The 18,495-nt window shown below is 39.0% G+C and overlaps 1 protein-coding gene across 1 annotated transcript; it reads right to left on the bottom strand.

Annotated features, from left to right (window-relative positions):
* Window positions 1–208: 208 nt before the first annotated feature.
* On the bottom strand, window positions 209–17,877 carry slc17a7a (solute carrier family 17 member 7a). Its single transcript, XM_028042387.1, has 13 exons — window positions 17,595–17,877; window positions 10,721–10,973; window positions 9,699–9,817; window positions 9,439–9,553; window positions 9,273–9,360; window positions 8,245–8,331; window positions 7,688–7,830; window positions 7,426–7,575; window positions 5,884–6,016; window positions 5,159–5,269; window positions 3,071–3,198; window positions 2,920–2,989; window positions 209–2,846 (listed from the first exon to the last, which is right to left on the bottom strand). The coding sequence occupies exons 1-13, from the start codon at window positions 17,654–17,656 to the stop codon at window positions 2,551–2,553; spliced, it is 1,755 nt and encodes a 584-aa protein (XP_027898188.1). The 5' UTR covers window positions 17,657–17,877; the 3' UTR covers window positions 209–2,550.
* Window positions 17,878–18,495: the final 618 nt, after the last annotated feature.

Genomic DNA, 18,495 nt, shown 5'->3' with positions numbered 1-18,495 from the left:
TCTGATCTCCTGCAGGTATCATAGATACCCACCCCCAACATGGACTATTCACATTCCTACATTCTGGCCTGACGGTCAACGGCCACATTTACAATTGAAGAAGAATGCTAATTTGAGCCATCAGAGTCGTCAGGGTGGACTCAGGGCCTTTTGGCCCTGTTCAGCCATTCTAGGGAGAAATCAAAAACCCAGCCATTCTAGTGTTAACATTAAAGCAGGAGTTATGTGTGTATTTGTGTATTTGAGCATGCATGCATTATTTCATGAATTCAATGCAGTGCTCTCAGCAGGTTAGGCAGCTCAGTAGTTCGTCTGCAAGGAAATCTTGAGCAGTCAGAAACAGAGATGGACACTATAACAGGGTGTGCAAAAAGAAACATCTGACTGGTTACACATTCACTGACAATGTTTGCCAGAAAATGCTTGCTTATTGGCAGTAGTGGGTTTCTCTTTTATGATTAAAATCTGTGTCACCATTCTTTCTGCGTGTTTGCACTTTGCTGTGCATGGATGAAATAAACACTCTGTATGTTGTTGTGCATCACGAGTAGAAAAAAAAGAGAGAGGGCTGGAAAGTTGTGCAAATTAAAACATGCTCACTGCACAATTTTTCAGCACCGGCATCTGACACAACCGCACACTTGCTGCCACACATGCACACGCGACACCTGACCCCTTGACACACACACCCACCCACCCACACACACACTCACACAACTGAAATTAAGCTAGAAAGGACAGAGAGAAAAATAAAAAGGCAAAGAGAAACCAGAAGAAAAGGAGCTCCAGAGACAGAAGGAAAGGCTTGACCCCTTGAAGTGTGAGGTCAGGGTTTACAGCATCCATTGTTCTGTTAAATGAGCAGTGAAGTCACGACACTTTATTTACTGACATGTCTCAGATAGGAAGGAGTAAACTTCTGCTTTTATGTGCAGTTCAGGTCAGGCATTTATATACACTCATCTTTGTAAATATGAATATGAAGGGTGGAATCATTATGCAGCAAACAATTTAATTAAAATGTCCCTTAACAATTTGCAGAGACACCACTGGCTGTTTGTAGGTCATTGGATAATTCTGTTTGCTTTTTGGTTTGGTTGAAGGCAAAATCAAAATTTAAAATGTCCACAATTTTTAAAATATGATTAAAGTCTCTGCTACTCTTAATGTCAGCCTAAGTTTTCCATTCCAAAAGCATGTTTAATGTTCTTTAGGGATCACTGTTCTTTTTGTAAATCCAACTGTTTCCAAAATTGAACCAACTGGATGTTGAAGAATGTTTTCCTTTCTGATTATTCAGCTTACTTTGGACAATATACAAATACCAATGGCACTAAAACCGACCCTCAACATGATGCTTCTGCCACCATACATGACAGCTAATACAGTTTTCTGTATAACATAAAAACATCACACTCTAGAAATGAACAATTATTATTGCAGGGGCTTCTTTTTTTTCTTAGGCATTCTGTCAGTCTGTGGCAGTGTTAACGTGGCTTCAATGTGAAGAAAGCTAAGGATCACTCACAGAGAGCTTCAGCAAGATCTGGAAAATAACTTCTACAGTTTTTCCCCATGCAAACAATATGAAATGTGTTAGACCAAACTCACAGCACTAGACTACCGCTGAAAAAAAAGCATGATGAAGCTTTTTAAAAATTGGCTGTGAAAGATCCGGACAAGCCAGTTTAATACTTGGTGAACATACGCTGGTGAAATGAAGTCAGAGCTGAAGTGTTTGGATGTTGTTATACACACTGTGTCTAGAGAACCTGGTGTGTATGCTCTCCAAACAGAGCTGGTGCTGGATAAAGGAATAGATTGAATGCATCACTAGGTGCATGTAAACCTCTGACCTGAACTGTTTATCTTATAGTTGACCCTGTCCTGGGTGAGACACTGCTAAAACCAGGTACACTTTAACACATACGCCCACCCCCACACACATATTCCCTCAAAAATCAGATTATATTTATGTGCACAGGCTGATGCAAGCCGACACAAACACCCTCCTTTTCACTGACATGTTTGTAATTTCTTCTGAAACTATGAAGCTGCACCATTTCACAATGTATTTTTGTAATTTAGACACGGTTTTATGCCTTAAATTGAAAAAAAATAAATAAATAAAAAATGCTTACAAGTAAAAATGTAAAAACAACAAAAGACCACCACTTTTTTTCTTTCTCACACACAAACTCCTCAGCAACGGCTTGGAAACAAAGCTGCTGGCCCTTCACCATGAAGTCAGGATCAGGAAGAGAGTCTGGGAGAAGATTCCAGATTTTGTAAATGAAAACTGTATGTTTCTGCAGGTTCACTGCATTGGCTGCTGCACACCACAAACACACGCACCCATACACACACACATGCGCCCACACACGCCAACACACACGCCCACACCCCTGCAACATAGCAGATCCAGACTCTTGACATGTGCAGCTGTAAATGTCCTTAAATGTCCTCAATGTACCTCAACAGCTCCTTTACAATCCTTCTACATAAACAATCTTTTCATTTACTTATTTTTTGTTGAATCACTTCAGTCTTCTATGTCAGCTCCTTCTCCTTCCCTCCACTATGCATGTATGAGTTGTATCCCGGTGGTTGCACATACTCCTCAGACTTATCCCAGTCTGTAACCCATCCCGCTCCACCGCCTCCACCGCCGCCTCCTCCTCCATTTGAACCAACCACCGGCTGACCCATGGCCCCGTACTGGCCGCCTCCACGGTAGAGCTCCTCCGTCTCATTGGCCAGTTCGTCCTCATTGATTATACCGCATTTCTCCTCGCTCGTGTCCTCTATGTCGGCCCACCACTGCTTCTCCCCGGATGCAAAGATCCCTGAAAGGGAGAGGAAGTCCTGTTGCTTTTAAGTGGAACCAACAGACAATTTCTCGGAGCGGACCATACCTACCATAGAAAATCACTCCTCCGTAGTGGACGACGGACGCTATGAGGAAGACGTACTGCCATTCCTCACGCGTCTAAAGTTATAAAAAGATCCAACTTAGTTTCAAATTCGACCTACACCATTGTGAACAGATTGGAAGAAGTTAATCGGTCACCTTGTGTTTGGTCATGGCCCCCACTATGAGAGGACACACCATTCCTGATAACGTTCCCACTCCGTTGGAAATTCCCATCAGTATGCTGGCATATCGAGGTGCAATATCCAAGTGATTAACATTAAACCCTTTAAAAGCAAAAACAAACAGCAGCATTTTGGGGTTAAAAATAATGCTTTAAAAGCCTTAGAATAAATACATGTTTTTTTTTTTTTTGCACTTACATTTTCTGACAGATTTTAGAAAAATCAAACCTTTAAGTTGAGTGTTTTAAGTCAGTGATACCTCCAGGTAGGTTTGGATGAATACATGGAAATTTAGGTTATACTTCCTGTTAGCACAGAAGAGGATTTGTGATGCCACATGCTTGTTTCTTTTTTAAAGGCATTGGAAACCTCGTAGGTCTGCATGGAATAAATAAATCACCGGAATCCCAGAAAATTTTAAACAACAACAGGAAATTGAACATTATTCTTCATTGGGTCTTCTGACGGGACAATGATTTGAAAATATGGGGAATCAACTAAATTTGAAAGGTTTCGTCAGACACAACAGAAAAATCTGGTCACTTGGAAGCAAACAAAGAAGAAATTAGTTTCTGTGCAGTAAAAGGAAATACAAGAAAAATAAACAAAAGATCATACTGAAATAATAAAGGAAACTGGTATACAGAGTGTGAAACAGGCTGATCTAACTTAATAAGACACTGATACTATTAACATTTGTTTGTCGAGTTGCAAAGCCTTTGAGAAGACTCAGGGCATAGACAAGTAATAAATTATTCTTCACATTGACTGCTGGAGTCTGTTCAGTGAGAAAGTCAAACTGAAGGAGAGCTGGGCTGCGTCTCACAGATTTCAACCTTCTGCTCTTCCTTCTAAAGCTGCAGCTTTTTTTTAATATGGATTCCAGTAAAGTTGCAGCTCTCCACAAGCAAACTTGTTATTTTATTGATGACCAAGATTTTTTTCCATCACAGCTGTCCAGACTGCATTTGTAAATAAGCCAATAGGTTGCACAGCAGTATCATTACATTAGTGCTATCAATCTTCAGCACCCTTGTAGTCTTTCTTTGTCCTGTTTTCAGAGGGCATTGTTTCACAAAGGGACAATATTCTACAATAAATAGTCATTTCCTTGCCTATGAGTTATAATTTGGATGCTGAAATTATAACTCAATCATCAAAGAAAAGCACTTGGTCACTTTTTGAGTCCCATAGATTTTAATAACTTATTTTCACTGTGGTGTCAGGATTTACACTCCTACTTCAGAGAAGAGGACAGTCATGATTCTACATCTCCATCTCAGTGTCTCTTGGAAGTGGTATGAAGTCAAATCTATTTTGTCTTTGATTTTTGAGTTTGGTTTTAAGAGTAAATTCTAACTTCCCTCTCTTAACATCAGAAATGATTCAGCTCTTAGTGCTATAATAGTGATTTGTCTAATGTTTTAAATTCCGAGTCTTCACTGTGTTCCAGTGGAAGCTGTTTATTTAACTTTTTCTTCTTATTGACTCAACAGATCATTAAAAAAAAAAGAAAAATAAACATGTAATATTAGCCCATTAGCTCATTTCCAAACTCTCAACTTAAAGACTTCCTCAGTTCTAGTGAACTGATGAAGCGTTTCAGGTAAAAACCTTCCAAATTATTCATACCTAGTGCTTGTCTTGCTACAAGCACAAATTTTGGTTTAGAAAAGTGTGCCACGTTTCTGTTCAGTGCCTTGAGTAAACACTTAATAAACAAGCATTTGGTGCAATTTCCACTGCAAGCTTTTTTGCACATTCTTTGCGTTTGGGATGAAAAGCTTCTTGCAACAAATTTTAAATTGTACTAAGGCATAGACCTAGTCTGCGTAATCCTAATACATTAATAGGTTTTTATTTAAAACATCCTCTGTTGCTCTGGCACCATGTTTAGGGTTGTTGTCCTGCTGGAAGGTGAATCTCTTGAAAGTTTTTTTGCAGTCTTTGTCAAGTTTTCTTCTAGGATTCTAAGCTGTATTAAAACATTCTTTTTCAGAATTATTTGATAAAATGACATAAGATTACTATAATGTAGAGACACTAAAAACATGCTTCCTACCTGAGATTGCAAAGCCGCTGAACCCCACAGCGAGGACCAGGAAAGTAATGGCAATAACTTTAGTGTGAGAAAATCCGACCACCAGAAGGAGGGTGGCCTCCATCCCGAAACCTGAAACGGGAGAACAAATCCACAGTTAAACCTTCAAACTCCTTCTTACTGTAGCACTGCTCTTGATTACTAAGTGGTGCATCATAAATATGTCAGAAATGCCAGACGTGTTTTTTTTAGCACATGTTGATATGACCTTTAAGCAGTGCTGAAATATTAATATGATTCTGCATGCTGCTGCCTAATGGATGCTGAGAAGAGGAGCTGGTGTGGATAAGTGAGTCACTTATGTTTAGAATGTTGTTAATTTTTAATTTTATTTAACAGCGTTGCGAATTCAGATAACAACACAAGACAGGAAGTGTTTTTCCTAATCACTGGCTATCAGTTTTTGTAAATTTCTAACTTATTTTGAGTTTCCTTTTTTTTATAACATCTTTTGGCAATTTTTCTGAACTCAGAAAAAAATCACATTTTATAAATATGGATAATATTACAACTTTAAAATTCTGTTTGTTTGTAGCTTTTATTTGACAATGTTCCAATTAAAATAATTGAAGTGTTGTGGCTTTCATTGATGAAACTCTCACTACAGCTATTTTTTTTTCTGTTTTCTGTTCAATCTTCCCTGTGCTTCTCCACAGATCGTCCTTTCATGCCTGATGCTCTCTCACCTCCACAGTTCATGAGCTTCCTGACGTTGGTGGTGGACATCAGGTTGTGAGTTCTCAGGTAGTCGGCCAGTTGGCCTCCGATAGGCACGATGATTGTCATCACCAGATGGGGCAAAGCTGACACGATGCCCACCTGACGAGGAAAAACATGTAGAAACAGTGGGGAATAAGAGCAAGCCAGAAAAAAAGCCAAAGGGGGAAAAGTTTTGTACAGAGGAATTTAATTTTGCAGTAACAAGGCACCAAAATCGCTCTATAGTTTTTACTACTGAAATAAAACTGCCATGCCTTCATTCTCTGATTTTTGTTTGGACACTTTTATAGGCTTGTTAGAGTCCTGATAAGACAGAAGTTTAGACTTTAGTAAAACCTATAACACACAACACAGGGACATGTCTTGACTTATTGGTGGATATGTGGCCTTCACATCTGAAGACGAGCTATTATAAATTTTTACTATTTGCTTTAAGAGTGATTAATGATTAAATGTCCTCCCTCCGCTCACTGGAAACCCCTGTGAAGATAACCTCAAAACATTCAAAAGATAGTAAACCAAAAGTACAATTTTAGACCATGATAATTAATAGAGAAGAAAAAAACAGAGGTAAGAGATGATTTTAGCTGGATTTCAAGGCAACTCTCCATGTAAGCTGGCAACGCCTGGACCCGCCCTAGAAACTGATTAAAAAAATAAAGCTTGAATGGGGTGAAAGGTGAGGAAGAAGGTGGGAGGATTTAACACGTAGGAGTTCTGGATATGACATGCTTTTATGCTGTGGCATGTGGTACGAGAGGGAGTGTTTTAGATGTTTTTCTCATAATGTCACTATTCCCTCTAAAAAGACACCACCCAAAAGCAGATTAATTTCAGTGTAAAGCCAAGGAGATTACAACAAGATTCACCATCTAAGCAAACATTTGACAAAGAACCCAGAATTATTAGATCATTTGTAATTGCTGGGAGCAAATCTTCACGCGGTTCCTTTGTATAAAAATAATTGGCATCCTTGTTAGCATAAGTGCTAGCATGATGTCAGTCGACCTGACCCTGGACTCTCATGTGTTTGCTACTGATATATGGAATATCAATGTACTTTAATTTTGCACTAGAAAGAACACTGCTTCGTACCCGAAAATATTAATTAAAAAAAAAAACCTGTAAAGAAAAACACCCACATGAAAACCTAGAAGATCACCTAAAAGAAGACAGTTTGGTTAAAATGATGTTTTTATTTCCTCAGATGTGGAGAATGTTCAATATATCATTAGTGTTATTAAAGAAAGGGTTCTAATTTTCTTGTTAAAACATCATAAAAACTAAAACTGGTGACAATCACACATGGTCTAGATTTTTAAACTAGACCATGTGTATAATCCAACTTGGGGGCTGCAGGTCAGTGCGGAGGTGGGTGAAGATACTCTCCCCACTGACTGGATATGAGAAACTTTTTGGGGTGCAACCACACAAGTGACGTTGTGTTTTTTGAATTCTCACATAAAGAACCATGTTTCCCATCTACAAAAAAGTGTTCTGAGACTCACCTTGCTGATCTCAAAGCCAAAAACTTCTTCAAAATATGCAGGCTGGCTGATGAGCAGCAGGTAGAAAGTCCAGCTCCTGCAGAAATTGGCCACAATGATGGCATAGACCGGCATGGAGGTGAAGAAATTTCTCCATGGCGTTTTAAATTTCTGCCATCAAAAGAAAAATAGGAGCAGAATAATTCACCGTCCATCAAGCATTCAACCTCTATAATTTGTAAATTTATTAATAAAAATCTTTGAGTGTCATATAGCGGCATACATGAAGGGGATTGAGAAAAGCTGCAGATTCTCCGATTGCCTCTTCAATGTATTTTCTCTCCTCTGGAGTGATAGTGGGATGGACTGCTGGGCTCTCATATGACACAAGAACCCAGAATAAATACCAGAATATCCCAAAACTGCCTGGGAGAGGATGAGACGAAGACAGCGGGAACAGCAGAGAAAGAGAGAAAAATGAAAGTCTGAAAAGATAACTTATGTTCAGCCACTTTTACTCCGATAACCCAAAACAAAATCCCAGTGCCACTAACCACTTCAAAGACCAGCTTTGTGCTGTTTCATTCAAGTCTAAATCCAGCTATTTGTGAAGGCCTCAGAGGTTTGCTAGAAAACATTAGTAAGCAAATAGCAACAAGAAAACCAGAATCGTTTGCCTTTCAAGTCACAGTCATGCTTTTCTGTTTGCCACATTAAAAATCCCCAATATAATATCACCTAAACATATTTTACAAATAGTGTTTGTAATGAAAAAAAGCTGTAAAGTTCTCTTCTTAAGGATATGCACAAATTTGCAAGGCACTGTTTAAGGATACTAACCATAGACATAAAATACAGAAGGCCACCCGATGTATTGCACCAGTATCCCTGCTAAAGGCATGGCCACCACTGCCCCAGCATAGGATCCTAAAACGGAAACAAGCACAAGAAAACAACACATATGTAAAAAAATTCTTTCTCTCTCATTATATTAGCATACCTATATGGCAGGGGTGTCAAACTCCAGTCCTGGATGGCCACTGTCCTGCAACTTTTAGATGTGCCTCTGCTGCACCACACCTGAATAGAATAATTAGGTCATTAGCAAGGCTCTGGAGGACGTAATTAAGCCATTTCATTCCAGTGTTTTGTACCTGTGGCACATCTAAAACCTGCAGGACAGCGCCCCTCGAGCACTGTAGCTTGACACTTGTGCTCTATGGTCTTCTAATATTTTATAGTTATCAACGTCACAGGTAGGCCTGTCATAAAAATCACTAAATGAATTAATTGCATGATAAATGGAAACAAACTCAATAATTTCCATTGGCGTGATTTAGCTTTTCTCTTTTTACCAAAAACAGGATGATAAAAGTCTTCACTTTGGTGCTTTTGTCTCAACTAGCCCTTTTTTGAAGAGCAATTTTGTTTACAGAGACTTCAAAATTCATTTGATTTGTTGTTTTATTTATTTTATTTTTGATATTTAAAATGTTTTAAATGAAATATTTAAAAATATTGAAATATTGAAATATTTAAAATTTCAGTTCCAATGTTAAATGTTCATTAAAATGTAAAGTTTACTAATCTAGAATGTGCTCTTGCATTATTATTTTGCCATTACTGTTATATTACTTAAAAAATGGTCTCAAAACAACAATATAATCGTTATTACAGTGACTTCTGGAACAATTTATCATCCAGCAAAATTTGTTTTCATGACAGGCCTATTCACAGGCCTTCTTAAAATTCAGAGACATTTTTTGCTGCACCATCCCATGTTCCAGCAAGCTCCAGGTGGGATTTCCAGACACCAAAATGAAATTTTGACACCAACACACACACCCCCACGCACAAAAAAACTTTACCACAAAAGGCTGTTGTGGCTAATCGACTTCTCTCAAGAGGAGGCGCCCATTTGGCCCAGATCCCGTGGCAGGCTGGGTACGATACACCCTGAAGGACAAAGCACAGTCAGCAAATGCTTGTGCATAAAGTCCAGCGTGAAGATTTGCACATAGACACATACTGCACCTCAACAAGGCCTTGACATATCCTCACAAGAATGACGCAGCTGTAGTGACAGCGAGCTGCAGATGGGATCAGCATGTTGAGGACGGACGTGGCCACGATGGCAAAGCCAAACACTCTTAAAATACATAAAAGACATGCAGGTTATATAAATCAAAACCAAAAACATCAGAAGAAGAAAAGCAGAATGGAAAACACTTTGAAAATGCACCAGAAGAAGTTCATGTGCAGATCACAGATCAGCTGGAAATGGGAATATTCACCTGTTGGCTGCAAACTTTTGACATATAAAGCCACCCGGGATCTGTGTGACTATGTAGCCCCAGAAGAAGGAGCCGTGGATCATCCCCACCGTCTCTGGGTCCCAGGTGAACTGTGCAGCCTGAAAGGAAGAAAAACATTTTATTAGATGCAAAACTAATCAACACATTTCTTTTCATTGAACTATACTGATGCCCTCATTTGAGCTATCGCAAAAAGTTTTTGAAACTGACTTGAACCAATGATTTACCTTGATTAATAAAACCATGATTTAAACCTTGTGCTTTTGTGTATTGATTTTGCCAAAAAAAAAAAAAAAAACATTGTTAATGACACTGGTGACGGCTGAATGGATGTTCCTCTTTACTGATTCACAAGAAGTAAAAAAAAAACATTGATTGAATTGTAATATATTCCATATTGGCAAAGTGATCTGTAACCTAATGCATTAGACTGTAAAATATTGAGAACATAAAAACATGGCTCTTGCCTGTTAGTGCATTCAGTAATTTTCATTTAAACAATAAAAAAGGTTTCTTTCTTCCTTTATTGTAACACAAAGGGGATCTTCGGGTGCCACAGCAACAATAAATCTAAAGGTGAACATAAAACGTTCTTAAAGTTTTGCTGTTCAAGTAGACAATTTTGCTTTTCTGTCTCTATTTATCCACTTGTCTCAAAAGTGACTACCTATGGTGTGTCCTAATCCTGGTCTGCAAAAAGAACCACTCTGATTTGGAAATTAGATGGATTTTATATATGACATTTATTTTACCAAAACGGTGCAAGCCTTTCATAATTATGACATAAAATCTAAATATGTTTATCTACAACCACATAAATGTTAAATTAATTGAACACAGCTGTATCTTTAAGCCTAAATAAAAGAAATGATCTTTACAAAGACCATAGACTGCAAAACTGTCTTGAACAGGACAGAAAGGAATTTTAGCAATCTTCAGAAATTAGCCTTCACGTTGCATTTTTGCAAAATATGTCCTTCAAATTATTTCTCACTACTTACCACAAGCACCTCCTTGTTGCCTTTGTAGACCGTATGGTCATTGACCATGCTAACAATAGCAACACCCAGGTTGCATCGAATACCAAAGGAGATGCAGAAGCCCAGGCCGCACAGGATGGCAATGATGTACCGCCTGGGGAGGCCGAAGCAGGTGCAGTCCACTACGGGCAGCTCCTTCTCCTCCACCAGCTCCGGGCGGCCTTCAGCTGATAACTCGATGGTTTCTCCATTGGCCTGTCGTTTCTCAATGAGCCTAAAGCGGGCAGACAAAGAAAATATATTAAAAATAGGTCTGTGAGAAAACTGTAGCACTTTTTCATAGATAGATTGACAAAAAATATGTTTCTTCTCCTTTTTGGGATTTTTTTGTCTCTATATTAGATCTAAGTCTGCTTTTTGGACTCGTTTATTCATCAATAAAAGCTGTGCCTCAGTTTTAGCACAGACTCTAGTAAAAGAGAATAGTAACCTCACTGAGTGTTTTCTCCTGGTTAAAAATAGATTCAATAAAAAAGTCTGAACACAGATACTTCAAACAAACAAAGAAATATGTATTTTCTTTAAAATGTTTTATAACCGTGCCTTAAAATGGTATGTACTGTGACCTGACATTATATGTAAACTAATATTAAATCAAACACTTTTTAATTGATTTTCAAGACATTGCTCATTCTCTTGGGTCTTCTCTTTCTGTAAAGAATGTTGTTGATTAATTTAGATTCAGTTTTTTAATCAGGCATGCAGCTGTGAGACTAACCCACCTAAACTTCTGAATTTTCCAAGTAAAGATAGTAGATAAAGAATCAAGTTTCTCCTGTCCAGCAGTGGCACTGATTTTCTTCGATATCTGAACATTTGATTCTGATCTGGATTTCTTTATTTTAATTCATTCTAAAACTGGATTAGTTGAGGATGCGCTCTTGGAGTGTTTTTGGTAAATTGGCCAATTGCATGAAGGTTTACTACCTAACACTTAGTTTGATGCATTTAATGGAGAGGTAAAAAAAAAAAAAGAAAAGATTTTTCAGTGTCCGACCTGGCAATCATTGATCAGAGTTGATCAAGAAAAAATAGGTTCTTCTGGAGCATCTTTAGTAAAACTGTCTATGAGGATCATTTGACTGCAATTCTTCAACTTAAAATAGTTTGTATGACAAGAAATATGATGTAGTTAAGCAAAGATCTGTTAAAAAGCTTTGCCTATAAAAGCTATTAGATATTTTAAGTTACAAACCATCATATAAACATATTTTAATCCATTTTCTTTACAATCTACTGTCTTTGTGTCAGGAAACAAAATATATTTTGTTCATCTTTAAAGATAAATGAACAACTCTTAGTGGTGTGTGTTGTTGTTTGACTAAATGGGATTATTTTTATCATGTTCCAGAGTCACATTTTTCCACAGGAGTCAAACAGAGAAGTCAGAGGAGTGGCCATCTGTGTACAACAACCTCGCTCGAGATCTCCCCCCACTAACAGACGAGCACAAAGCGAGCAGACCTCTGATTCACCTGAAAGCAAACACAGCTTCCTCTGTGTTTTCTATGTGATTGTGAGAGTAGGTTTTCCTTCATCATGTTTCACTTCACGCGCTCAGAACTCCACTTTGTGTTGTGCTAATCCAGTTAGTCATTGAGCTGGAGAATCATCCAGTCCAGCAGACATGACATCCAGAAGGATAGGAGCTGGTTGGGCTTAAAAAAATAAAATAAAATAAACTCATAGTGCCGAGGCTGCAGTAGCAAAACCTCTTCAACCTGCCAAAACTCCAGGAAAACTTCTTCACAAACTCCAACAGAAGGAAAGACTGACTCTGGCGCTGGTCAATTATTAATATGTTTTTGAGTTGCATAAATATTTTACTCCATATGTTTTTCTTTTTTACACCATAATCTGCCACAGCCTATCTGTCCACTGGCTTGTGGGGCTTTGAATGTACAATTGGCTCCATCTATGATGTGTTTATATTTCTTATGCTGCTTGCAGATTCTCCTTTACGCCTCTACTTTTCTGTCTTTATACAGCAGACTCTCTAATCTATTTGCTAATCCATTCAAATCAGTAAATATGTGCAGAACATTTTGAGAAAACCAAGGAAAACCCACTTCAACAGAGTGAGAAATGCAACTAAAAGTCTCTCATTACATTTGATAAAAAGAATGGAAAATGGAAAAAAAAATACTTGCAAAGCAACATGGTTTTAGAATCTAGAAAAGATTAGTGAGGCTGCAGCCTCTCTCTCTCTTTCTCTCTCCCTTTTAATCTGTCACCACATTGAGATTAGGATTACAAAAATGATTTACTTCCGGAAATGAATATGGAGGGCCAGGCAGGCGGTGGACACGCTTCAGCATGTTCTACGTTTGGCGCGACAAATGTTTGAGGAGATGCTGAAACGTGATTTATCTGCTTTTGACATCCTGTAAAGATATTAGTTTCCAAACTGTCTCTAATTCAACATATTTGTTGGAGTAAACATGGGAAGGCGAGTAAATTTGAAAGGGTTTTGCCTGTCTGACAGTGGAAGATCAAGAGGTATTTTGATGTCTGTCGTTATAAGTAGTAGTTTGAACCAGCTACAGAATGTGCATTAACATGCAAGTCACAATACAATAAAAATAAATAGCCAACAAGCATGTTGAGGAAATCAACATGCTTGTTTCTTAAATGTTTTGCTCATTTTTAACCAACTTTCAAAGTTTAAATACAGAAAATTCAGCATGAAATCAGGGAAGATATTTCAAGCTTAAAGTACGGAGTCTAAACCCCCCCCCACAAAGACAGGAAGGACAGGAGGATGGATGGAGGAGAGCAGAAGGATGATGGAAGAGTGAGTAAAGAATGAATCTATCGATCATACTATTTTCTTTTAGAGTTCATTTCAAGCTGTTTAGAAATATGTGCATTATTTAAGCCCCTCCAAACTGAGGTCAGGCTGCTAAATTGTTTACATCTCAAGTTGAACCAGTTGGTTGCTCTCACACCGCCGTCTTCTGTGTGCTAAACAAATGTGCTGACTCGCCCCCCCCGCCCCCCTGAGTGGAGCCCGAGCTGAATTTTAGTTCAGCGTTCGTGGAAGCTGCAGGAGGATCCTCATTAGGCGTCAAAAGACAGATTGCAGCTTGACATTCACGCATATGCTGCTGACTAACGAGGGCAGCCCACAGGAAAAGTGGATGTTAATTACGTGTCTCCCACCAAAGGCCACTCTGTCTCTGCCCTGTGAGCGTTTTAGTGTCCCAACATAGCAAAGCAGATCAGGGTCTGATAGGCTAGACAGCGTGGGACATTTCTGCACCCGAGCAGGTTTGTGAACATGAAAGGTCAGTTCGACTTTATTTGAGCCTCACTATCACGACGGAGCTGGAGGTTCCATCAGCTGAACTTCCACTCAGCGTAGCGTAGCAAGAACCTGGCTGGTCTCAGCTGGCAACAATTAATGAGCAGGAGAGCATGAGCAGGCAGAAGCGCCGTGACCTCTGGCTCTCTGAAATATCATAATTAGAGCAGGAATCGGCTAGGCGGAGGCTCACGATCTGATGATGGGCCACAGGAATCAGAACTGAGCTTAGTATGTATTTACACTGATTTAATCATTAGACTTTAATAACAAACTTTAATTCTTATTAAATCATTTTACATGCAACAATGAAACTTTTTTTCTGGTTTCTTTACTCTAAAACCATGAAATGACACCCAGTGGAAATCATTAAACAGAGTCCAGAAGTGTGTATTTTAAATTAGTGTAATTGTTACTCTTCAGGACAGAAGAGAGGTTTGAGAAAATGAACATCAGATTGTGTAGGTCAGTCACATAAATTATTATTCCTACATATTGGACATTTTCAAACCTGAACCTGTAGGAGCAGATAGATTAAAATGAATAATTATACTTTTAACTGCTCCATATTAAGTTACAATATAAAATGTGCCATATTTACCAGTAGCTTAGTTCTGCGTTTAAAGCTGACGTTCGTGTTCAGAGCCCGATTTTATCGTTTAAATTTGCAATAATTTGATATCAGTGATAGGGCAGGAACGCCCAGTGACCTCGGTCTTGTCTTTGTGCATCAAATTCACCAATTCACAGCGTGTTCTGCATAATCCTCTCTTATGAGGATGACAGCGACTGAGTGAAAGCCAGCGAGGGGAGGTGAAAATATTATATAACGGCACAAGCTCCGGTCAGCTTCTGTTTGCATTCAGGTTGAGAAATTGATCCCCTTTATTTCCTGATTTCAACATTTTGAGATCTTGCACCAAACACCTGACAAAGGAATGTGTTTTGTTCATGATCCTGAAAGTGGTGTTTTCCCCCCCTTCCTTTGTGAGCTGCTCACTCTCCCTGAAGTGAACAGATTGGGTCTCGGTGGGACTGTGTCACCCAGGGAGACACCCTCCTCCCCATCCTGTCACAGCATTTCCCCCCCCCCATACTCTCCACACACACACACACGCCCCCACACACCCCAACACACCTCTAGTGTTTGAGTGTCCACACTTGTGACCTTCATACACTTATCATTTTTAAGGTACCTTGAATAAACTATCCATTGTTGCCATGGCACTGTGGTTAAAACACAACCAGAACGGTGCGCTGAACAATACGGTGGAGCTGGACCGACTTCATGCATGCATAACAACACTGCAGCCAAAAAAAAAAAAAAGAAGCACGCTGGGTGGATGCAGCTGACTCTCCAAACTGCTCATCTATGTTGCATACGTCATTTGCAAAAAATAAAAAACCCTTTTAACTTAAACACTTCCACACACACCATCACATGCCAGATTGACCCAGTTAACTACGCCAAAATGATTAAGAGTGCAGTCACATGCACTACTTCCAAAAAAAATAAAAATAATAAAAAATTGTTGACGTCCAAACAGGAGTAAATTAAATCATCTTGCCGTTGTTTGAATATTTCATCTCAACAGGGAACAATGAAAGGTAGTAACAGAAAAACGCACTGAGCTCCAAGTCAAGTGGATTAAATATGGATTACCTGTTATTTTCTGTATTGCCTGTTATGTAGTGAACCATAAGCTCTCAAGCAATCCTCGATGCGTTCAGCTTCCTTCTTTTAGTGTTTCATTAGGAACTGTGTTACATATTAGATCACCATGATTCTGCATTATTATATTTTTAAGTAGTCTCCCTTGTACAAGGCAAATAGATTATTTCTTCTTTTGAGAGTTTAGCTACTGCGGAAACAAGGAATGCACTTGACCTTTCGCGGCTGAAGTTTGTGCTTACCTATACTGCAGTTTAATATAGAAACAAGAGATGCTTTCTGAGTGAAAAAATGTTTAAATAATAGATGGACTTCTGGCTGCTTTCATCGAGGGGGGATCTCGGTTTTGTCTGTGCAGAGGAGAGATTGCAAACACCAGGAACGCCACGTGTTGGAACACATTTTGCTGCTTCGTTTGCCCACAGATTCCGAATTTTAAATGGAAACATTAAATCTGTTTGAAATCTTGTGCTGGTGTGACACTAAAAGTCACAAAAACGTTCACTAAAATCAATCTGATACTGAGAAGGAGATCTTTGAGTTTTTTTTTTTAGATCAGGTGACCCTCAGCTGGTAGTTCAATGGATGCGTGAGGACGAGGAGGAGGAAGAAACAGGAGGAAGTGACATAGAGCCGGGATGGAGCGAGTGGGAGGGGAGAGTTTAGGGATTTGCATGGCTCGACAGCTGGACTGAAAAACAGGCTATTTCAGGACGGGATTTGTACGTTTGGTTGCTACCTCAAATCCTGAGAGAGCGGAAGCTTAAAGCTTTGGGTATTGCATGAGGTTCTATCAGTGTCTTTAATCTCTCCATTTTCTCCCAGAAATATCGTCTGCAAACCAGTTTCTGACGCAACTCTTGAGTTGACATGAAATGCCCAAACATACTTGCACAACTTCACTGACTTTCTGCAAATACAGATGCAGTTTTATAGTATATGCATTCTGATTTTAATATCTATAGTTAAACAGTTTAAAACACATAAAGGTCAGTTTCTATATAAACTGAAGAGACACTTGAATACATCATTTAGAAGTGGCAAATGCTCTTTTTCCCCCTAAGTTATAAATGAACTCTGAAATGCCCCTGAACGTGATCTAGGCTCTTTGTATAAAGGAATGTACATTTACAGTGTACAGTCTTTTTGTTTTAAAGTCATGGTAAAACAAAAAGACTGCAACACCTTCAGATTTTAGGGTTTTGTATTTCAGATATTTTTTTAAAAAGTATTTTTTATTTTTTAGAGCGTACTTCAGCTTTTTTCTGTCTCTCTTTCCAAACCTTCTTAACTGTGGATTAATATCCAAAAACGACAGATGACGAATATTTATGCTTTTAATGTGATAAAATAAAGGAATTTGGGTAATTAAGGCTAAAAATACATGCATATAAAAACATAAGAGGAGCATAGATAGACAGATATCAGCGAGGCCAATGTATCACGGACATATTATGTAACCAGACTTTCTTCTGATCTGAAGCCCCACTTTGAGGGCCACACCTAAAAAAAAATACATTTGGAGAAACATGGAAATTAAAACAATAAAAGAAGAAAAACGACAATTCCAAATTCCCCAAAAAGCAAAAAAACAAAAAAGCAATTGTTTCTCTCCATCAGGTGACCCATTTTTATCCACGTTCACTTCCAATCATTGCACTCTACAAAGCGGTGCACTAAAATACACTTTTGTTGCGTAAAAAATAGCAAAACTGCATTTTTCCCCCTTAACTAAAACTTTCTAAACAGTAAAAAAAAAAAAAAAAACTATAATAAAGCTGAAATGGTCAGAGCACGGCGCGTCCAAACAGAAAACATGCGTAAAAAGTCAAAATATCAATAATGTTTAGATTGCGTACCTGTGAATTTTCCCCAAGGTTTTCCCCGCCACCGCCTTGAACCTGTCCGGTCGGATCTCCATCCTTGCAGCTCCTTGACCCGGCCGGTGTGCTGATGTCCTGCGCGCCCTGCTGTCCCGCCTGAACGCGCGCTGTTCTCCCCTTTCGCACCGTCTATCACGCTCCCTCTCTCATCCCTCCCCAACCGAACCAGCACCACTGATGGGCTGCGACAGGTGGAAGCCTTTCGATTTCTCTGCGCATTCGTGAAATCTGTCAATGTGCTGGACTGGACCATGCAGAGGCAAAGGATTTAAAATATTAATGTCCAAATCTTCGTCATCGCTGCTCACAGAGTGCTGAGAGCTAAAAAACGCAGATGTGTTTTTTTTTAAAACCCCCCCCCCCCCCCGCTTTTCTTCACCTGCTCATAAAACTGAATAAGTTGCTTTTTCAGTAACTAATAGTCAGTAAGTAGTATGTACCAGTTTAAACAAATTAAGTAGCAGTCTATTAGAGATGTATTGGACTTACAAAGGAACCGAAAACAAATATGACTTTTATAGGCGAACGTAATCTGACTTTCTCTACAGTTTTGAATACACATGTCCATCTGTACAATGTTAGTTTTTTTTGTTTTTCTTTTTACACAACTTGCTATAATCTAGCCCACAGAATAAAACATGGGACGAACTGAGTCGCCACGACGCTCGTAGCTCTGTACCCAGATCCTGAGTGACCTGATGCTGCCCATCACACTGACCATTTGTACAGAATAAGTTTACTTATGAGCAGCAAGAGGTGTTGTTGTCAAGCTGTCATCGCTGCTCATTGGGCACATGAACCATTTTTGAGACATTGACATCTTTCATTGTGGAATATCCACCACTGTCGCCGGCTTTTGTTTCATTACACTGCTTGA

This window comes from Xiphophorus couchianus, chromosome 16, assembly GCF_001444195.1.
Source record: "Xiphophorus couchianus chromosome 16, X_couchianus-1.0, whole genome shotgun sequence".
NCBI lineage: Eukaryota > Metazoa > Chordata > Actinopteri > Cyprinodontiformes > Poeciliidae > Xiphophorus > Xiphophorus couchianus.
The sequence above is the reverse complement of the archived record's forward strand: the minus strand, read 5'-3'. Positions and strand labels throughout refer to the sequence as shown.